The sequence below is a fragment of the Bos mutus genome, chromosome 24 (assembly GCF_027580195.1).
Source record: "Bos mutus isolate GX-2022 chromosome 24, NWIPB_WYAK_1.1, whole genome shotgun sequence".
NCBI classification, from domain to species: Eukaryota; Metazoa; Chordata; class Mammalia; order Artiodactyla; family Bovidae; genus Bos; species Bos mutus.
This window is the reverse complement of record NC_091640.1, coordinates 44,786,754-44,810,334: the sequence shown is the minus strand read 5'-3', so window position 1 is coordinate 44,810,334 and position 23,581 is coordinate 44,786,754. Positions and strand designations below refer to the sequence as shown.

Below are 23,581 nucleotides of genomic sequence, written 5' to 3'. Positions count from 1 at the left end.
TTGTGACATCTCATCTCTGTGGTGACAGGAATGCAGCAACAGGCAATATGTAAATGAATGACTGGGGCTGCATTCAAATAAAACTTTATAGATGGACACTGAAATTTTAATTTCATGTAAGTTTCACAAGACATGAAATATTATTTTTCTTTTGATTTTTTTTCCCCCAAGCCACTTGAAAATGTAGCAGCCATCCTTATCTTGTGGGCTATGTGAAAAGAGAAGCAGCAGACTGAATTTTGTTGATGAGCCATGATTTGTCAACTCCAGTCTTGTAGAAGCATTATCACTCCCATGGTTGAAAAGGAGGAATGAAGAGGAAGATGGAGGACAAGAATATGTATTAAGTACTGACACTTCTATTTGAGTTTAAACTCATTTGTTCTTTGCTTGCTTCACATATGTAAGTGGTTCTTAAAAACAACATCACTTAAACATATTAAAAAAGAGTATACTTTTTTTTTTTGGTTGAGCAATGCTGATGATCACTCATAGCCACACTGATTTGTAAATTTTTTTATATAAACTGTGTTCACCATCATAGGATATACTTTCCTTGAAGGCTAACACCTGCTTTACAGCCACCATATTTATATTGGCTGCTGCAAACTTTGTGGAGTAGGCCCACAGCAATTTATTATTTTGTTGCATCAGCAAATTTGAGACTATTCTATCTGCACAGTACTAAGAATTAAAGGGAGCACATAATCAAAATATAAGACTTAGACCATAAATTGTAAGCCTATCTTTCTGGAATTTTGAACCCTGGTTTATTGTTTTTTAAATGTATCATAAGTGTGTAGCAATTCAGACACATTTTTGTTGTTGTTGATTTGCATTATGATGCTCTCCATTTTATTCACTTCTACTCCCCACTAATTTTTTCTTCTTCTGTGACATCTACCCACTGGCTGGGCTGATTTCCTCTCTGTCTCATAACCAGACCATGTGAATAACTCTTACAGCATGTTTGCTTGCATTTTCTTTTCCCCTTTTATGAAACATTGCAGAAGATGTCTCTTTTTCATTCTCTTTTTTGTGTCTATCCTTTAAGGCCATGCTCACCTTTCTACACCCACATGCATATTTTTCTCTTTTCAACTCCTTGAACACTTGTAGTGCTCTGGTCCATTCATTTTCTTTCATTTTGCTTGTCATATCCACAACTAAAGTTGGGGAAAACCTTAACTTTGTGCTGAGATGGCTTTTATTGTTGTGGTTTAGTTGCTAAGTCATATATGACTCTTGTGTGAACCTGTACTCACAGAAGTCTGTAGTCTGCCAGGCTTCTCAGTCCATGGGATTTCCCAGGCCAGGAAAATCTACCCAATAAAGAGTACATGGCCAATGAGAACATGAGTTCAGTTCAGTTCGGTTGCTCAGTCGTGTCCGACTCTTTGCGACCCCATGAACCGCAGCACGCCAGGCCTCTCTGTCCATCACCAACTCCCGGAGTCCACCCAAACCCATGTGCATTGAGTCACTGATGCCATCCAACCATCTCATCTTCTGTCATCCCCAGTGAGAACATACTTGGTGGTCAAATTCCTGTGTCACTTAAAATGACACTAGAGAGAACAGTGATATTAGGTTGGAAAGAGAAGATTCAGATAAAAATGGGAAGGGAAACAGTGTCAGGAAATCTTAGAAAACAAGTCAACATTTTAACACTGCAGGGAAATGGAAGGCTGCAAAATTAGGACTATCCACAGTCTAGTCTCTTCAAAACTTCAGGAAAATTAATTTCAGATAAAGATTAGAGACAGAAAATGATCAACTTTCAAACATCTCTCATGAAAGTTATTAAAAGAAAAACAGAAATAAGAGGCAGAATAAAAATATACGAGTAAAACATATCCACAAAACAAATAAAAATGTTAACTTACTGTTTAAAAATGAACTAAAAGATATGAAAAAATGCTGAAAGACATGAAAAAAGAACATAAATTAGAGTAAGAAAACCTCAATAATGAAGTGAGAGAAGTCAGAAAAAAATTAAAAGAAATGAAAATACAATATAAAAAATGAAGATGAAACCAGAAGGAATACAAGAATGAATAAACACAACAGAAAATACTTGAAGTGAAATAGAAGATCAAATGAAAGAAAAATTTTAAAATCAAAGAGATAAAGTAAACAGATAAAAAGAATTCATGACATAGTGACTAAAATTGAAACTACAAAAGAAGATCCTTGAACATTATCAGTTCAGTTCAGTCGCTCAGTCGTGTCTGACTCTTGGCGACCCCATGAATCACAGCACGCCAGACCTCCCTGTCCATCACCAACTCCTGGAGTTCACTCAAACACGTCCATTGAGTCGGCAACGCCATCCAGCCATCTCATCCTCTGTCGTCCCCTTCTCCTCCTGCCCCCAATCCCTCCCAGCATCAGAGTCTTTTCCAGTGAGTCAACTCTTCACATGAGGTGGCCAAAGTACTGGAGTTTCAGCTTTAGTATCATTCCCTCCAAAGAAATCCCAGGGCTGATCTCCTTCAGAATGGACTGGTTGGATCTCCTTGCAGTCCAAAGGACTCTCAAGAGTCTTCTCCAACACCACAGTTCAAAAGCATCAATTCTTTGGTGCTCAGCTTTCTTCACAGTCCAACTCTCACATCCATACATGACTACTGGACAAACCATAGTCTTGACTAGACGGACCTTTGTTGGCAAAGTAATGTCTCTGCTTTTAAATATGCTATCTAGGTTGGTCATAACTTTCCTGCCAAGTCCCTAAAGAAGAAAACCAAAGCAAGGAAACAGAATAAGATCTAAAAAATACGTTGCAAAAAAATACGTTGCAAAAAAATCTTTCCTTAAAAAAATTTAAATCATATGTTTAAAGATACTACTGACCAACACTAAAATCTATTCTAGTAAAATGATTGAATTTTAAAGAAAAAAAAAAAAAACCAAGTATCTAGACAAAAAGAAAAAGTGACATAAGAAAAAAAACATAGACCGTAATTGTGTTTTTCAAAAGCAGTATTCCATGCCAGATGAGAATGGAGGAACTTAATTACTCAGAGAAAGAAAGTGTGAGCCAAGGATTTTTTTGTCCAGCAAAAGAACTTTTAAATATAAAGGTGAACTCTTCTTTACATGGAGAGCTCAGGAAATTGTATTCCTATGAGGCTTTTCTTAGGAATTTAATTGATGGTGAGCTAGACATCAAAATAACTAGAGAGACACTGACATGTCTGGTGGTGAGCACTAAACAGTCATTTGTAGAACTAAGACTGGGTGTGTGCTAAGAGGGAACAAGTACATTGCTCTTTAGGTTCTGACAAGGTAAGCATATAGTTACGGTGTAAAAATGAGAGAAGGAGGACAGCACATGGTGTTTTTTTCCTCATCGTTTCAGAAATCATATTGATGGTATCTATTAAGGCTGTTTCAGTGATACTGTGGTATATATATGTGGAGCTAAAAGAAAAGATTAATTATAGTTTTTCTATGTTTTTTACCCTTATGTTTCTTGAGATGAAATTAAGGAGATACAAATATAAGTTTCAGCTAAAACAAAACAAAAAACTCTTACAATCCAAATACAGAAAGTTGAAATAAATTTGACTTAGAAGTATCAGTTTGAAACACACATACACAAACACCCCCCCACACACATGCCAAGTTCATACTTATGCTTGCAATTCAAATTTATTTCAGATTCTATCTATCTAATCTATCTATCCCAGTGCCCAGATTGTGGTCTTGGAATACCATCGCCCACTTTAAAAAATAAAGAAAAATCAAGAATTCTTAGAGAAATGGCTCATTTCATTTCATCTGAAACAAAAAAAGAAAAATTATGAGATGAGCTTAGAACATCTTGTGACACCAGATAGCCAAGAAGTTACCAAACCTACTATATTATATAAAACAGTTGAAGTTGTATAAAAACATTTTAGGAGCCAACTTGAAGAGACTCCAGCTGGACACAGATGGGTCAATTTGAGCTTCAATAATGATAATAATTGCAGTGGGCTAAAACCTTTCAAATATATTTGTCCTTGAGTTTAAAATAGTATTTTTAAAAACCCACTTGGTCACACTTTCAGGGTGATAGGAAATATTCACGATCCTGAAAATAAAAGAAAGCATCAAATATTTACTCTGTTTTTCGTATATCAACTGTACCATGAGGTATCCAAAGAGAAGACAAGGGAAAGCATGTATGAAAGTATGTCACCTAGTCAGTGAAGGTAATGGACTAGATGAAAACATCACCTCTTTTCAGGCCTTAATACATGAATAGATTTCTACCTAAGCATCAAGAGCTGCTAACAGACAGACAATCATATATTATGTGCCCTTGGATGAATGGCTACAAGCTACCTACAGTCTTTCCGAAGGGATCCAATCTGAGTCCTGCTGACTTTGGATCCATCACTGTATTTACCTGCCAATTTCCAGTGAAGCCTGAAGCCAGAGGAACAGATGCACCATGAGGGTGCATCCAGCAGCAGCCACACTGGGAGCAGCTCTGCAAGTCAAATAGCCCAGGTTCTCCAATAGGTGCGTGTAAAGAAAAGAAAGGGATGAAGGGGAGGCATGTGGACTCAAAGGGTCCTAAAAGCTTATCAAGGATTTCTAACTCTGCATGTCTAGGGATATACACTTGGGTGATAAAACCATAAAGAGCTGTATGGAAGTAATTGCCATAAAACTCAGGAGACGTTTGGAGGAGGGCTTGGTTCTGGGTTTCCCTGGTGGCTCGGATGGTACAGAATCTGCTTGCAATGCAGGAGACCAAGGTTCAATCCCTGGATTGGGAAAGATCCCCTGGAGAAGGGAATGGCTACCCACTCCAGTATTCTTACCTGGAGAATTCCATGGAGAGAGGAGCCTGGTGGGCTACAGTCCATGGGGTTGCAAAGAGTCAGACACGACTCGGCATCTAAGACTTGGCTATGTTGGAAGGAAGAACACCAGAGGGGTAGTTTAATGGGTTCTATTTTTTTAACTGGGTTGTGCTTTTTGAGGATTGACCTTACAGTAATATGTGAAGCCATATTTTATGTGTTTTCTATATCAGTGTTTTATTTTTACAATGTAAGTTTTTAAAAATGAAATGAAATGTCCCCAGAGACACTTAAGGGACCTCACATTTTTTTCTAAACGTACATATTTTCTTGATCACCATGAAAACAGAGTATATAACCTACACCCTCCTAAGTCAACATCTTTGGCTCTGGGAGAAAGAAAAGCAGAGCCTCTCTCCCTAGCTCTGTGTGTCCATCACCACCTACCTTAGCTGGAATCTAGACAAGTCTGTGCTTGGGTATGTGTGGGAGGGTGGAGATGGGTGATGGAGGGAGCAATGGAATAGACATCTTGCTGCACTGAGGAAGATTCACTTAGTTAAGAGAAATATTTTTTGTTTTGAGTCAGGATAACAGCAAACTTTTAGTCACAAATAGCCTCTATTAGGTTTGTCACATATATTGCAAGGGAATAAATAATATATCTATTTTGAGGTGCAGTGACAGCATTCCCAAGGTGTCAGCAGCCTCCACACATTCCTATCAGTGAGACTTTCAAGGCTCTCTTCGGTATTCATGTGACCACATCACTTCCTTTGATGTTCATTTGTTTTCTGCTGCCCTTCTTTATTTTCCCTCATCCCTCCAAGGTAAAGATCTCTTTTCTGGGCTCCCAAGTCATTATCCTTCCTCTCCCCTAAGCTCCTGGGACAGGAGCATGCTGTACATGGGGAGGTTTAAGGGCTAATGAGGGAGAGTGTGGCAGAACAGGGAAACAACCAGACTGAGAGTCAAGCCTGGTGCTCTAGGCTGGATTCCACCATTAATTATTAAGCCATGAGTATCAATGATTCATTTAATCTCCCTGCTCTTAGTTTTATCAGTTGTAAACGGGGGGACTTGAGCTATAAGCTGTCTAAGGTTCCTTCCAAAATAACACACTATTTTAATTGAAAGACTCTTTGGCATCAAGAAAATTACCAAGCATGACATAACCAAGATGTCATTAAAAAAAAAAAACTGAGCTAGCATGTATGTAGTGAGTTCTAATTCCAGCTATGCTCTTAATAGTCGTGTATTTTTAAACTCTCCTTACCTTGTTGAGCCTGTTTCCTCATGCTGAGATAGGAAAAACAGTCATGTTTCAGAGTGTTTTAAGACTTTAGCAAATGAAAAGACAAATTACAGACTAGGAAAGTAATTTGCAATCACATCTCCAATAAAAATCTTATATCTAGAATATATAAGAAAAAGTCTCAAGACTCAGTGTTTAAAAAATGGAAGGGTAGCATTGAAATGTGCATATTATCATATGTGAAACGGATCGCTGGTCCAGGTTTGATGTATGAGACAGGGTGCTCAGGGCTGGTGCACTGGGATGACCATGGGGAGGGATGGGGAGGGACTTGAGAGGGGGGTTCTGGATGGGGAACACATGTGTGCCCACGGCTGATTTATGTCGATGTTTGGCAAAAACCACTATAATACTGTAACTAGCCTCCAATTGAAATAAATAAATTTTAAAAAATTAAAAAATAAAAACGGGCAAAACACAAGCACAGATATTCTAATAAGAAGATGTACAAATGATAAATAAATGCAAGAAATGATGTTCAACATTATTAGCCATTACAGAAATGCAAACAGTGAGTTATCACTACAAACCTACTAGAAAAGGTCACGATAACATCAAATGACGGTGAGGATGCAAAGAAACTAGATCATTCACACATTGTTAGTAGAAATGTGAAATAGTATGACCATCCTGAAATACAGTTTGACAGTTCCCTTCAAAACTAAAAATGAATTTACCATATAACCCAGTAAATGGAGATTTGGGCAATTTCCCCAGAGAAATTAAAATTTATTTCCACATAGGTTCTCGTATATGAATATTCATAGTAACTATTTGTAGTGGCCTCAAACTGTAAATTACACAAATATCCTTCAATACGTGAACAGGTGAAAAACCCTTGTACCTCCATGCCGTAAAATCCTACTCAGCAAGAAGAAGTCCACTACTGATACATACAACTTGGATAAACCTCAAAGGAATTATGATAAGGAAAAAAGCCAATTTGAAAAAGATATACAATCATACGTCAACTGCTCTGATACTGATATACTGGAATTAAGCAATTGGGTAAGTGAAATGGAAGAAGATAGTGAAAGCTAGGATTCTCACTATTGAAGTAGGACATTACAGATATGTAAGAGAAGGAGGCTAGAATAATCCATGGTAATGAATTAGAGATATCAGTTCAGACTCCTGCTTAACAGATGATTATATATGGAAATATTTCTAGCAATATACAGTGTATACACTGGTTAGTATGACACATACTTCGCCAGCTGAAAGGGCCAAGAAGTAAGGGTACACTAGTATAAATGTGCATGCCTAGGGCCCAGCTCTTGGGTTCTAATGTTGTTCTTTTAAGGGATCCTTAAAGAAATGACTGATGCTAGGATGCTAGGATCAGTCAGAAATGACTGATGCTCAGACTGGGGCAGTAAATAGATAAAATGAGCCTAGAGCACCCTATAGTGCCAGAAAGTAAGAACACGCTACCAAAGGAAAAGCAAAACAAAACAACATACAATGTTGGGGGTATGTCAAAGGAATACAGGATCCAATGGAAAGAACTCCCAATAGCCATAGCTATAGTAACTTGCTCAACAAACTAAAATATGTAAATGTAATATTGTTAATGTAATAATGATAATATATAAAATTGCACAATTTCATTTATGTAACATTCTTGAAATTTTAAAAAACCGTAAAGATGGAGCACACATTAGTGGTTGCCAGGGATTAGCAATGGTGAGGGAAAGGGAGCTTCAGTTCAGTTCAGTTCAGTCACTCAGTCGTGTCCGACTCTTTGCGACCCTATGAATCCCAGCACACCAGGCCTCCCTGTCCATCACCAACTCCCGGAGTTCACTCAGACTCACATCCATCGAGTCAGTGATGCCATCCAGCCATCTCATCCTCTGTCGTCCCCTTCTCCTGCCCCCAATCCCTCCCAAATCAGAGTCTTTTCCAATGAGTCAACTCTTTGCATAAGGTGGCCAAAGTACTGGAGTTTCAGCTTTAGCACCATTCCTTCCAAAGAAATCCCAGGGCTTATCTCCTTCAGAATGGACTGGTTGGATCTCCTTACAGTCCAAGGGGCTCTCAAGAGTCTTCTCCAATACTACAGTTCAAAAGCATCAATTCTTTGGTGCTCAGCTTTCTTCACAGTCCAACTCTCACATCCATACATGACCAATGGGAAAACCATAGCCTTGACTAGACAGACCTATGTTGGCAAAGTAATGTCTCTGTTTTTGAATATGCTATGTAGCTTGATCATAACTTTCCTTCCAAGGAGTAAGCATCTTTTAATTTCATGGCTGCAGTCACCATCTGCAGTGATTTTGGAGCCCCCCAAAATAAAGTCTGACACTGTTTCCACCATTTCCCCATCTATTTCCCATGAAGTGATGGGACCAGATGCCATGATCTTCATTTTCTGAATGTTGAGCTTTAAGTCAACTTTTTCACTCCACTTTCACTTTCATCAAGAGGCTTTTGAGTTCCTCTTCACTTTCTGCCATAAGGGTGGTGTCATCTGCATATCTGAAGTTATTGATATTTCTCCTGGTAATCTTGTCTCCAGCTTGTGCTTCTTCCAGCCCAGCATTTCTCATGATGTACTCTGCATATAAGTTAAATAAGCAGGGTGACAATATACAGCCTTGACGTACTCCTTTTCCTATTTGGAACCAGTCTGTTGTTCCATGTCCAGTTCTAACTGTTGCTTCCTGACCTGCATATCGGTTTCTCAAGAGGCAGGTCAGGTGGTCTGGTATTCCCATCTCTTTCAGAATTTTCCACAGTTTATTGTGATCCACAGAGTCAAAGGCTTTGGCATAGTCAATAAAGCAAAAATAGATGTTTTTCTGGAACTCTCTTGCTTTTTCAATGATCCAGTGGATGTTGGCAATTTGATCTCTGGTTCCTCTGCCTTTTCTAAAACCAGCTTGAACATCTGGAAGTTCACGGTTCACGTATTGCTGAAGCCTGGCTTGGAGAATTTTGAGCATTACTTTACCAGCGTGTGAGATGAGTGCAATTGTGCGGTAGTTTGAGCATTCTTTGGCATTGCCTTTTTTTGGGATTGGAATGAAAACTGACCTTTTCCAGTCCTGTGGCCACTGCTGAGTTTTCCAAATTTGCTGGCATATTGAGTGCAGCAGTTTCACAGCATCATCTTTCAGGATTTGAAATAGCTCAACTGGAATTCCATCACCTCCACTAGCTTTATTCATAGTGATGCTTTCTAAGGCCCATTTGACTTCACATTCCAGGATTTCTGGCTCTAGGTCAGTGATCACACCATGGTGATTATCTTGGTCATGAAGGGAGCTTAGCAACAGGGAAATGTTTGTGGTGGTGGAACACACACTGAGTATCTTGATCGTAGTGGTGGTCATGTAGGGCTATACAGGTGATGAAATTGCATAGATCTGTGCACATGAGCACTCACCACAATTAAGTTCATGGTAAAACTTGAATAAGTTCTATGAATCGTGTCAAGGTCAATTGCTTGATTTTGATATTATACTATAGTTGTATGGGATGTTGATATGGGGTGCAGAGAGGGAGTTGGGGGAGAATGGTACTGGACTTTCTTATATATTCCTCAGCATCCTTCCATGGAACCTATAATTATTTCAAAATGAAAATTCTAAACTCTTTGGAAAATTGTAGACTCATCAGAGGTCTACTTGCTTATTAAATTATATTCATGGGGCTGTGACACTGAAACTAGTTGACACATTCATACAAAACTGTTGTCTTGTATGTTGTCAGGCTTCTCCAGAGAAATGGAATCAATAGGCGATATCCACCATCCATCATATCTGTCTCTATCATCTATCGATATCTGTCTATTATCTATGTATCTCTCATCTGTATCTATCATCTAGCTATCTAGCTAGCTATCATTTATTATGAGGAACTGATGGTGGAGGCAGAGGACTCCCATAATCTTTCCTCTTAAAGCTGGAGGCTCAAGAAAGCCAGTGGTATAATTCAGGCTCAGTCTGCGACCTGAGAACCAGCATAGCTTATAGTGTAAATTCCAGTTTAAGGGCATGAGAAAATGAGATACGTTCCAACTCAGTAGTGAGGAGAGCAAAACAAGGGACAGTTTTCTCCCTTCTCCTCTTGTTCTATTCAGCCCCTCAGTGGATTAAATGGTGCCCATCCAAATTGGGTAGGGAAATTTTCTTTACTGAGTCCACACATTCAAATTCTAATCTCATTTAGACACATCCTCTCAGACTTACCCAGAAATAATATTTAATCCAGGAAACCCATAACCTGTCAAGATGACACATGAATCGTCATGTGTCACATGACACATGAACCATCACATCTAGTCTCACTGTTTCCTTCCAACTATTTAGTTTGGGAAGGGATTCGAGATCTTCTGGAATACATGGTCTTACTGACTAAAACAGAAGTCTTGGGAGACTGGTCTTGGAGGTGTCAGGGGCAAGGGCAGAATGGACTATGATCTGAGTGAGAAGAGGGAAGCAGAGATTATCCCCACCTTTCATTGCTGCACAGTAGATCTTGAAAAAAATTACTTTAGGCATTATTCTCACAAAATCATCATGTATATTTGGGGCAGATGCCACCCCAAGAGTACACAGTTTGACAAGGAAGTGCAGGCTAGATTTCAGCTCCCACTTTCTTTCTTAGACAGATCACTTTATACAGGGAGCAACCTGTACAACTTTACATGGCAGCCCTGGCTAAGGATTGTACTCTGCTGCATGTAAGGTTATTAAGAACAGTTACCAAATTAGTGATCTGAGAGATATTTGTGGGTGCTTCTTGAGACTTCCTTGAGGAGGTGGGGTTTGAATTGAACCTTAAAAAGATGGGTAGAATTTGGATAGGCAGAGAGTGGGAGGGGGAAGTTCATGATCTAGACTTGCTTGGATAAAGCTCAATGAAACCTTGTCTTGTTCATCTTAATATTTCTGGTACTTGTTAATGTTCTGATAGGAAAGAAAAGAAGAAAAGAAGGAAGGCAGGAAATAAAAAGAAAGAAAAAACCTCTTTATATGTTCTTAGGATTCTATTTGTTTTCATTAATTTCCTCCACACCTTCACTTCCTTAGTCACATTCAGTTCAGTTCAGTTCAGTCGCTCAGTCATGTCTGACTCTTTGCCACCCCATGAATCGCAGCACGCCAGGCCTCCCTGTCCATCACCAACTCCCGGAGTTCACTCAGACTCACGTCCATTGAGTCAGTGATGCCATCCAGCCATCTCATCCTCTGTCGTCCCCTTCTCCTCCTGCCCCCAATCCCTCCCAAATCAGAGTCTTTTCCAATGAGTCAACTCTTTGCATGAGGTGGCCAAAGTACTGGAGTTTCAGCTTTAGCATCATTCCTTCCAAAGAAATCCCAGGACTTATCTCCTTCAGAATGGACTGGTTGGATCTCCTTGCAGTCCAAGGGACTCTCAAGAGGCTTCTCCAAACCACAGTTCAAAAGCATCAATTCTTTGGTGCTCAGCTTTCTTCACAGTCCAACTCTCACATTAGGATAGGATAAACTATACTGAGGATGAGTGAGTGAAGTCGCTCAGTCGTGTCCAACAGTTTGCGACCCCATGGACTGTAGCCTAATAGGCTCCTCTGTCCATGGGATTTTCCAGGCAATAGTCCTAGAGTGGATTGCCATTTCCTTCTCCAGGGGATCTTCCCAACCCAGGGATTGAACCCAGGTCTCCCACATTGTAGTCAGATGCTTTACCATCTGAGCCACCATACTGAGGATAGACAACCCCAAAAGGTCATTGGCTCTATTAGGGAGAGATAAGAAAGACTTTGTAAGTGAACAATGCAAAGAAAAAGAGGAAAACAATAGAATGGGAAAGACTAGAGTTCTCTTCAGAAAATTAGAGATACCAAAGGAACATTTCATGCAAAGATGGGCACAATAAAGGATAGAAATGATATGGACCTAACAGAAGCAGAAGATATTAAGAAGAGGTGGCAAAAATACACAGAACTATAGAAAAAAAATCTTAATGACCCAGATAACCATGATGGTATGATCACTCACCTACAGCCAGATATCCTGTAGTGTGAAGTCAAGTAGGCCATAGGAAGCATCACTATGAACAAAGCTACTAGAGGTGTTGGAATTCCAGCTGAGCTATTTCAAATCCTAAAAGATGATGCTGTGAAAGTGCTGCACACAATATGTCAGCAAATTTGGAAAACACAGCAGTGGCCACAGGACTGGAAAAGGTTAGTTTTCACTTCAATCCCAAGGATGGGCAATGACAAAGAGTGTTCAAACTACTGCAGAATTGCACACATTTCACATGCTAGCAAAGTAATGCTCAAAATTCTCTAAGCCAGGCTTCAACAGTATGTGAACTGAAAACTTCTGAATGTTCAAGTTGGATTTAGAAAAGGCAGAAGAACCAGAGATCAAATTGCCAACATCCTTTGGATCATAGAAAAAGCAAGAGTTCCAGAAAAACATCTATTTCTGCTTCATTGAGTATACTAAAGCCTTTGATTATGTGGATCACAACAAACTGTGGAAAATTCTTAAAAAGAGGGGAATACCAGACCACCTTACCTGCCTCCTGAGAAATCTGTATGCAGGTCAAAAAGCAACAGTTAGAACCAGACATGGAACAATGGACTGCTTCAAAATTGGGAAAGGAGTACGCCAAGGCTGTATATTGTCACCTTGCTTATTTAACTTCTATGCAGAGTACATCATGTGAAATGCCAGACTGGATGAAGCACAAGCTGGAATAAAGTTTGCCAGGAGAAATATCAATAACTGCAGATAGGCAGATGACACCACCCTTATGGCAGAAAGTGAAGAGGAACTAAAGAGCCTCTTAATGAAGGTGAGACAGGACTGAAAAAGCTGGCTTAAAACTCAACATTCAAAAAACAAAGATTATGGCATCTGGTCCCATCACTTCATGGGAAACAGATGGGGAAACAATGGAATCAATGAGAGACTTTATTTTCTTGGGTTCCAAAATCACTGCAGATGGTGACTGCAGCCATGAAATTAAAAGATGCTTGCTCCTTGGAAGGAATACTATGACCAACCTAGACAGCATATTAAATAGCAGAGACATTACTTTGCCAACAAAGGTCCATCTAGTCAAAGCTATGGTTTTTCCAGTAGTCATGTATGGATGTGAGAATTGGACCATAAAGAAGGCTGAGCGCCAAAGAATTGATGCTTTTGAATTGTGGTGTTGAAGACTCTTGAGAGTCCCTTGGACTGCAAGGAGATCAAACCAGTCCATCCTGAAGGGAATCAACCCTGAACATTGATTGGAAGGGTTGATATTGAAGCTGAAGCTCCAGTACTTTGGCCACCTGATGCGAAGAGTGAACTCGTTTGAAAAGATCCTGATGCTGGGGAAGATTGAAGGCAGGAGGAGAAGGGGATAACAGAGGACAAGATGGTTGTGTGGAATCACCAACTCAATGGACATGAGTTTGAGAAAGCTCCAGGAGATGGTGATGAACAGGGAAGCCTGGTGTGCTGCAGTCCATAGGCTTGCAAAAAGTTGGACATAACTGAGTGACTGAACAACTATCTACACAACAGATAAAGTTGGGAACTAAAGGTAGGGCCTGTTTGGAAGGTAGAACAAAGAGAGAATTGGAGATTTAAACTTATAAGCCATTGCAGATATCATTAAGAACTTAACTCCTCATTTTAGAGTAAGCAAGTGCGACTCAAAGAAGTTCTGCTCCTTGGTGTAGAAGTTTTTAGTGATCAAGTGGAAATACCTTCCAGATATTTTGACTCTTATTCCAGTGCTATATTCTCTATAAAGGGTAGAATTAAGGGAAAATATCAAGTTTAGTAATGATAGAATAAGTGAGGTTTCTCTATTGAAGGTTTAATATTTCTCTTTTTTTACTTCCCAATTTTGGCATAAATGAATGAGAATAACACTTCTGAACCAGTTTTTTTTTTTTTTTTCCTTTAATGAATCCTGGAAACAAAAGCTCTCAACAAAGTGTGTTGCCACAGCTTTTATAACAATTAAAAAACTGAATTTGGCCTTTCCTATAAAAGTGAAAGTGTCAGTAATAACAACCAATGGAAATGCTTGCCACTGTTGGCACCTTCCCGATCCTTTTCACACCCATTATCTCACCTCACCTATTAAGGGCCTTTTAAGATTTGGGCAAATCCTTTAGCTTTTCACTTCCATTGTCCTTATTCCCTATCACAGGGATACCTGGTCAAACTTTCTGAAGTAGTAACCAATTACCAGTATTTCTACTTTTCTGCTATCTCCTCCCTTCAATTCAGGTAGCTAGGCTGATTTGTCCTCACCCCCTCAGGGTATGTACTTGACAGCAAAATGCAGAGGCGGGGAATTAAAAAACAAAAAACCTTTTTTCTGGTTTTTCAATTTCAAATGCCTAGGGATTAGGAAAATAGAAAAGACTGGAACACAGAGAAATCCTTTGGAAGAATTGGAGCCAGGCTTTCTGAAAGGCCCTTCTTTCCTTCTCCTCCAGGTTAGAAAAGAATTCCTAGGTCTGGAACTAAGGTTCATCCTTGCTGGTAGAACAGGGTGTAAAAATTCGTACCAGCAACATGTGTGAACACAGCTGGACTGTCTTCACAATCTCTGTCAGCACGTTGCTATTCTCTGGACTGACGAAAAACCCTAAAGGTTGAGCCAATCAGTATCATGGCAACAGCTTTGTCCCTACATGAGAAGTTGGTGGGAAGAGATTAGGTACACCCCTGGGAGCCTTGCTGATTTCAGAAATACCAGCAGTCTAATGAAAAAGGACTATATGAGGTACTAAAATTTCCTGGTTCAGTGCAGGCTTCCCTGATAGCTCAGTTGGTAAAGAATTTGCCTGCAATGCAGGAGACCCTGGTTCGATTCCTGGGTTGGGAAGATCTGCTGGAGAAGGGATAGGCTACCCACTCCAGTATTCTTGGGCTTCTCTTGTGGCTCAGCTGGTAAAGAACCCGTCTGCAATGTAGGAGACCTGGGTTCAATCCCTGGGTTGGGAAGGTTCAGTGCAAGATAGTTGGCAGAGGAAAGAGGGCAAATTCTACTTTGATAGAAATTGCTGACTAAATTCTCTGAGTCTCAGGTGACTGTCTAAAGCATTAGGATTCCAACCACCCTGGGGATTGCCCTAATAATCCACTGTTGAAGACTGCTATTCACAGGATTCCTGTTATTCCATTGTGTGTGCTTCAAATATCAAAAGTCGTAATAAATGTTACATTGGGTCAGGTTGATGGTTAAGGATGCAGAGCTGCTTATAACATTTTCTACTTACCTTGTTGGCTTTTTGAAGTGGTGCATCAGAAGATAAAGAAAGGAAATGAAAAAAATATAAATATATGTATAAACGTTTACATGTTCTCAAAGTAGAATGTGCAAACTATACTTTTAAAAGGGCTCTTAAAACCTACTTCTGAATATAAAAATTAGAACATGAAGAGTAGGAACAAAAGAAAGTGCCACCTCAAGGGCTCCACCCTCCTTCTGAGACCCCATCACTCTTTTACTGCTTGCCATATTCTGCCTAGAACTATAGTTTATTTTCCACATGCCAACCTTATAAGTTCCTTCAGAGCAAGGATTGTATATTCCTCGACACCGCCTTTCGGGTCTTGCTCAGACTGGGAGTTTAGGATACGTGATCAGTAACTTCCTGTGGTTGATTAAATAGCTTTTCCTATCACTCCAGTAAAACTTTAAGGCCAGCCAGGGATCCATCCTTTAGCTATTTAACATCATGGGATATTTAGTAAGAAGGCTTAATCCATAATGTTCTTCTAAAATTTTAGGATAGGAGGGTCTCCAACATCTTATACTACATTTGGGTTGCTTTCAACAGAGTTCTGACTAGTTCTTTGAATCAGGCTTGGCTTTATGTCCAGGTGTAATATATTCTGAACAGTAACCCTGTAAATCAGACTCAAATCTTGCCCAAAATGTACTTCCCAGAATCATACAAGAGGCAGAAATTTGGTGAGAATTTTCTCAATGATTCTATATCCAGTTGGTGTGAGCAAAGACCCCTAAATGCTATTAAACTCCTCAGTGATGTGAACCAGATGGAAAATAAAACAAAAGAATTCACAACTCATGTTAGACTGAATTGAATGTCTTTAATTTCACACAATGAATAACATATGAATAGGATTAACTTTTTTTTTTTTTAATAGTTAAGTGCTCTATACTGTGCTAACCTGATCTGGTAGCGAAAAAGACTGAGCTTTCTTTTAGAAAAAATGTTTAAAACCCAACATCTAAGACCATGGAGGAGCATGACAGTAAAGCATGCCAGATGTATCTACGCCTCAAATAACAGCAAGTCCATGTTCATTTTAAATGTACAAAAATGCTTTATGAATAAAAACTGTTACAAAAAGAACATTTCAAACAATGTACAATTTTTCTTGCCTCTATATTCAATAAAATACAAATACATTTTTTGTTCTAAAATATGTTTACATACAATCAAAGTAGAACATGCAAATTACACTTTAAAAAAGGCTTTTAAAAACCACTTATGAATACAAACTAAAAATTAGCCAGCACGACTTGTAAGACAATCTTGTGCCCCATTTTTTTCTTTTGAAATATATATATACATATTTAACACATCATGTGCATTTATTATTATTTAAGAAATAGATTTTTTTTTTTTAAAAAAAGGAAGAAAAAGAAAGACACCAACCTAAGCTGGAACTGCCCTTCTGTGTTGACCAGTGGCAGCTCTTTTCAATTTTTCCCCCTTTAGTGTTTATTATACCTGGGCAAGTGGGCGAGAGTTATCCAGGAAGTTTCTTCCTTGGTTGATATGTGCTTCTAAGACTGTTCCCCAAGTGACTGAGTCCAACAAGGGAGGCAGACTCATCAGTAGGGCAAACTCTCCAAGAAACAAGAGGCAGAGGGAGCCTGGTGTTGTGGAAGGAAACTTTAAAAAACACCAAGAAAATGCTACGGTATATTACAGTTCGAGTTTCTAGGCACTGTGATGACATTGTCTGTAAGCTCTGGCATGTGGACCATTGTGATATTATAGGGTAGAATTGAGAATAATGTCTATATTTATCTACTTTTACATAATGTGAAGGACTGAAAATCCTGCAATGTAACACTTAAATGGCTTTTGAGGCATTTCAGCTTCTGCCACCTCCCCCCGACCCCCATGCTACAGTTGGCATTTAAAGGCTTTGGAAATATATGTATAGACTTTAGACAGTTCCCAGGTAAATCTTCCTAGTGGTAGGGAAATAATATTCTCCAAAAGCTCATTATCTGAATATTGTCGGGTAATAAGCTGTAGGAGTGGATTTTCTACTTAAGTCCTAAAACCAAATCCTTTATGATCTCCATGTAGTACATCACCTTATACTATAATTCTGTCACCACTTGCTTATCATATTTATAGAACCAGCAATGCCCAGAACAGAACTCCGACTGCCATCAAATGTGGCCTTCCACTCCGGACAGCAGCCAAGTTAACATGCTAATCCTGTCGGCCCTTAGTCACCTACTCGGGGCTGTCAGTGGCTGTTGAGTTCCAGGCCTGTCAAATCACGAGCCAACCCTGACATGCTCTCCTTTCCTTCAACCTGTCTTCCTCGGGTTGTAGTGGGAACCATACATTAGAGGAAGTTAAACTCTGTTCCTCTCGTTTGAGACGAGCGGTTGAAAAGCAAGTGGCTCCCCAGCCACTTAGAAAGATGGCTCAGAGACCCATCATCACCCTTAAGGTGATTTTTATACCGATTTCACCCTTTGCTTACCCCTAATCAGACTCCATATAAGTGGGTCCATATTAAGTGCCTCCTTGCTGAAGGCAAGTCTTGCAGGAAACAGAAAAGTAAACCAAGGAATTTCTCTTATTATGAAATACTTTTGGAGCGGTTATGGAGTCTCGTGCATTTTCTCTAAATATGCAGCCACAGAAAGCAGTGCTGAGTGGCCAAGAGACCTCCCCAGTGCATGTCAGGAGAGTTGGGTTCTAATACTGGTTCTGCTACCAATAAGATGTGAAATGAGACTGGCCCCATATTGAGCCTGGACAGGAGAGGCTAATGCAAAGCGGGTAGTTAGAAAATGAGGAAATGGTCATACTAGAAAGATGAGTTAGGCTAATAGAAAGCAAAAGGAAAAAAATCAAAGTAATGCGATACTGAGGGAAGAACTTGATGGGAAAGAGAAGCCCTATGTAGGTGACAAAATTTGCATCCACCTCCAAACAATGAATTAGCTTATCTCAGTTTGGCTCCTCTGCAGTTTTCCAATTTAGTCTTGGGATCATAAATGTAGAAGATCTGCGTTTGACTCACATGATCACTGGCGAACTGAATTTATGTATAAGGTATAAGTCTGCTGTACCTCTCCTGGAATATCTTTTGTTGGTTTGGAAATTCTAATGTATCCTAGAGTTATTTGAAATTTCTCACCTACTAGAGGTTAATGCCAATTGAGCTTTAGGTCCTTCCTTAAGAAGCTTAGAGAGTGTCAGCTTATTCCTCTCTGCAGGAAGATTTAGTCTGCTCACAGATTTGGTTGGGGAAACAGTACAACACTGGAAGGAAGAAGGGCAAAAGAAAGAATGAAATCAATTATTTTCAAAATCCAACAAGAAAGAAACCTCTTTATGGCTTAATTGGAATGAAAATGGGTGCTCTTTCATAGCAATGGTGGGGTTAGCAGGGATAATTTAAACCTTCCTCTTGAATGACTTTGGAACCACTCAGATATGGCTTGGGAATGACAAATTTAAAGTGGTTGGTTTGATTTTGCTGTTCAACCTGTGTGAAATGTCAAAGGTCAACCTAGGTCATAAACAGTATCTAAGATATAAGCTTTGAAGAACAGGAGACTGCATTCCTTTAAACTCACATATGCTGGGATTAAATGCTACTGACTTAGTGGCAGCACACGATGTGAAGTCCATGGTGATAGCATATAATAGGATGGCTCTGTGGGTAATTTCAACCAACTGCCGGTGCCATGACAGAGCAGTGATGTTTGCAAGCATATTAACTTGGAATTTAAACATTTACTCTGATAGATAACCCATCCCTTACTCCATGTTCCCAACAAAAATCCTTCTTTTTCTAAGGAAATAATGTTGTGTTCTGAAGTAATAACACAATTTTCTGCTCTTCCCAACTTCCTGTAAAGAAGTAATTTGCAGGTAAACCAGATATTCTCATCAGAAAATTTAATTCTGTCTCTTAGTGTCTCTCTTTTTATAATCTACCATACCAGGTATTTGATGTCTTAGGGAAGATAAGGGGGAGGTGTGAGGAACGAAATTGAAAATACTTATTTGAAGTTTCCACATCTGACTTTTAGAAAACATCTATGGCAACGGAATAACTTTATATTCATTCTGAGTTTCTTAACATGTTTTACTTGGGCTGTGGAAATGGATAAAAGAGATGGAATATCTGTCCACGCTAAACCAATGGCTAGAGTACAACTTGGATGAAAAATGTACAGTTGAAATTGACCATTTAAAAGACGATTTGTCACACACAGTTTGCATCCATGCAGACTGATAGACTTATAATTACATTATGTACAAAATGTTTCAGTTTATTAAGGCAACCACAACTTGGATACTTTGTCCAAGGTGATGTGATAGGATTGGAGTGGTGACACCCTTTGAGCATTTCCTTTCTTTTTTCCCAGATAAGAACACTTAATCCCATCTGCTTTCATGAAAAGAGATAATGGACTTCTATTGTCTTTTTGCTCCCATTTTTTCCAATGACCTTTGACAGTTATCTGTTTGAAAAACAAAAACAAAAACAAGGCATTGCTAGACACTTATCTTTCTGGTGGGTCCGGGGTTTCAATTTTTGGTGATTTGTCAATTATTCCATTTTCTATGGGGCATTAAAACCGTTTTAATCTGTCTATGCTTCGTTGATATGTTTTAAGTATAAAAATAACCTGATTGATACCTGGGTCAATATATATTCAGTTGCTCTAAATTACTTATTTTTAAAAGGCTCTATCAATACTAAGTATTCGTTTCACAATGACTGGGATTCAAAGCCAAGTTCCTTGGAACAGCATGCCAAGGATGAACATGACGACACAGGTAAGGTTTACATTATTCAGGCATGAAAGGTAATGAAAAGGTACATGGAAGTACAATGTGCAAAGAAAAAGCTGGAACAGATGATGCTAAAAATCAGTGTATGTGTGGTAGAGGAAACACACAAAAGAGTATGAATGCATGTCTGAGGTTGCCTATTACTAGAATTTCACCCTCCGATGACATCAGTCTATCTGAGAAACCGTTTTGTTAACAGAAAGATTCAGGTCACCTGAAGATGATTTTGGTGCCCCAAAGCCTAGCCTAGCTCAAAAAACCAGAAGAAATAAAAACCAATTAAAATGGAAGTGGATTACAACAAAGCCAGTTGAGAAATGTGCCACTGTTCTCCCCTTGGAATGTTTCCTAACTGAGGGCGTTTCCCTTTCAATCTTCCTGTCCAGCAACCGCAATGGAATCAAGGGTGCGCCTCGGCTGCAGGAGGTCTGGCGGCTTTCCGGGAGCACCACCATCTTTTTCCTCCAGGATGGGTCTCCTGCTGCCTGTCAAGGATCTAGCCACACTGAAGTGCTGCTTGGTGGGAACTGCTGTGAAACACACACGCACGCGCGCAAACACACACGCACGCACACACCCATTCTTTTGAAGACGTCCCCTTGCTTTGCTTTGCCAAGAGCTCCTGAAGGCTCAACCCCGTCCTCTGGCCCGATTCTGCCCCTGCCCAGCTTCTGGAGAGCAGGGCATGGTGTCCCTGCGGCGGGGATTCCGCCCAGCCCGGCTCACTGCACTTCCAACGCGTAAGTCCACCCCCGGCCCCAGGTTCGGACGCCCAGACCCACCCTAGGGAAGGACATCGCTCTCACTGCCTCGCGACTTCCTCTGCCTTTTGGCTTTCACTTCCTCTTCCGGGGGAAGGGGCTGTGGCGGGGGCGCCTGCTGCGGGGGCTGGGCCGGAGGCTGAGGTTTGTGTTTCCTCTTCCCGCCTCCTCTGGGGGTCTTGGGCAGAGGGGGCGGCGGGGGCGGGGGGGGCGGGGGCGGTGGGAGGGGCGGGGGCGGCGGCGGGGGCAGGGGCGGCGCCTCCCGGGCCATGTGGATGACCGCCTCGATGGTGGCCATGATGGTGTCTTGGCTGGCGGCCGGCTCCAAGACAAGCGGGCTCAGGCTCGGCTTCTGACCCCGTTTGCTGGGAAGGTCGATGCATTTTTCCAGCACTGGCATTTGGTCTCTGGAGTCCTCATCGAACTGCGTGGGCTGCTTCCGGGGACGCCCTCTCCTCTTCTTGACGAAGTTGTTGCCCGTCTTTGATTGTCTCTGCAGCCGCTTGGCCTTCAGGATCTTGTTCACGTGGTCCAGGTTCTTCTTGGTGGACAGAATCTTGGTGTAGTTGCACATCTTCCGCACCTCGCACTGGATCGCTTCGATCTCCCGCCGCTTAAATCGCTTCTTCAGGGAGGAGCTGGCTGCAGGAAGGGAAGAGAGAAGAAACTGATCACAGGATGCAGGCTGTCTTAAACCCAGGCTTTTCAGTGACAACTGGCATTATATTTGGCTATGAAGATGATGGAAAGTTGATGCTATGACTCAGTACCCACTATTCTTTTTTTATTAAAATTTAAAAAAATAGACATAAACATGGGTTGAATAGTATGTGTACAAAGTATGTCATTATTTCGGTCTCCACAGAAATCCCATGAAATACTCTTGTTCCCATTTTTAAGTTTGGAAACAGGCTCACACCATGTCGGAAGACCTGCCAGGGAAGTCAATGTCAGAATCACAGTATAACGTCTTCCATTGTTGTTTTCTATTATAGCTTTTATTTTTTTGTTCAGCTCTCTGACCTCTGATCTAATTTAATTTAGCATTAGGTTATACTTTCTTTTTTTTTTTTGGTAAAAGATGCTGAAAGGATAAAATGACAAGCAGCCCTCTGGATCAGAGAATCTGACTCATTCGTTTGTAGCATCAACCTCAAAAAGGAGATGCCTTGACCTGAACTAGAATCCGGAACTGAACCTATTATATCCCTCCTAACCGTCCTCCACTGACAGAGGGAGAATTCTGTTAGGAACACTATATCTGGGATGACCCTATCTCTCTTAATTTCCCCCGCAATGGTCTGGACATGTCAACTTGCCTGATGATGTCCAATTGACCACGTCTTTCTTAACTAGTGCATCTTCTGGAATCCCCAAGGAAAATACCAGCCAGGTGTTTCTGAATCATTTACACCCCTGCTACTGGGCTGTTGTTTGCAAAGAACTCTTTTCATGTCCTGGTGGCCAGATGCGCCTCTGTTTTATGAGCCAAACTTCTAGTTGCAGGAAGTCCTGTACTGCCGCCACTAAATAGCCTTCAGAACTGCTTCATTTTGAAGTTCAGACACCGTAAAGTGTGAATAGCTTCAAGATGGAGCAGACCTTTCCTCTAGATGGTTCTTCCTCCTTGTGTCGTTCACTAGAGGCATACCTGTCTATACATGTGTATACATACATACACACACAGGCACTCACACACATCCAGCTGCCCTATCTTCACATTGGCTCCTCCCTCTGGCCACTTACAAGCTCAAAAAGTGTGTCCCTAGTTCTTTGCTGCTGTGATTTACGCTAAATGCGCATCCCCAGAGAAGCCCATGTAGTTGTCGTCAACACTACAAAAACACTGCAGGCCTAAAAGCAAATGTGTTTCATTTTAGCATGGTGGTTTGTTGTGTCATCCTGCATTTCTTCAACTGTTAGTGGAGAAGCAGAATAAATATCTTAAGGGAGATGAGGAAAAACTGGCGAAAACACAGACACCGCTGTCACTTACTCTTGGGCACTCTGGCATGGTTCTTTCCCTGCTTTTCCCCATCTCTCTCTCATGCTGTGCCTGACACAGATCTCCTGGAGGGTTTTATTTGAAGTTATTTATGCCATGGGCTTCATGGAGTGGGAAGCTCTGAGTTCCATAGGACAGGCCAAAATGGTACTGCTTTTGGCCAAAGGTCATTGTGAGACTTACTGTGCAATGAATACCTACTGAACAATCTTTAAAATAAGTTATAAAGATCAAAATAGAACAAAGCCAGAGTGAGCTTCTGACTACAAAATAGAATTTTTGTAGTTAGTGTTGTAAAAAGAAAAGCTTGCTCGATTGTAAGTTTTCAGACACAGAGGCCGACTTCTGTTGGTCTTCATGTCCCTCACAGGGCATGGCATGGTGCCTTGTAAAAATGGCAGGGATTTAAAAATTGTTTCTTGACTGATGAATCATACTGATCATTACTGTCTTATATTCTTCTCTAAAGGAGTTTTAGTTTAGATTTTTAAATTGACCATTGGAAATATCGTGACACTAACAGCAAGTTTCCATGTCAGAGCCAAGCCATTTACTTTGTCCACACTGCTCACAAGGAAAGGAAAACTAAGTATCCCAACTTATTTGTTGAGGCCCCAGGTTGTTTGCCAGGAGTTTCCCAGA

At 40.4% G+C, this 23,581-nt stretch overlaps 1 protein-coding gene across 3 annotated transcripts in view; it reads right to left on the bottom strand.

Moving 5' to 3' along the window:
- Positions 1-16,168: 16,168 nt before the first annotated feature.
- The window catches only part of SETBP1 (SET binding protein 1), a 407,102-nt gene continuing 399,689 nt past the window's right edge, over positions 16,169-23,581 (bottom strand). For all 3 annotated transcript variants that reach the window (XM_070361976.1, XM_070361978.1, XM_070361977.1), the window contains one exon: positions 16,169-21,576. In XM_070361976.1, coding sequence (XP_070218077.1) covers positions 20,957-21,576 — 620 coding nt within the window. In that variant the 3' untranslated portion in view covers positions 16,169-20,956. The remainder of the gene's footprint in view (positions 21,577-23,581) is intronic.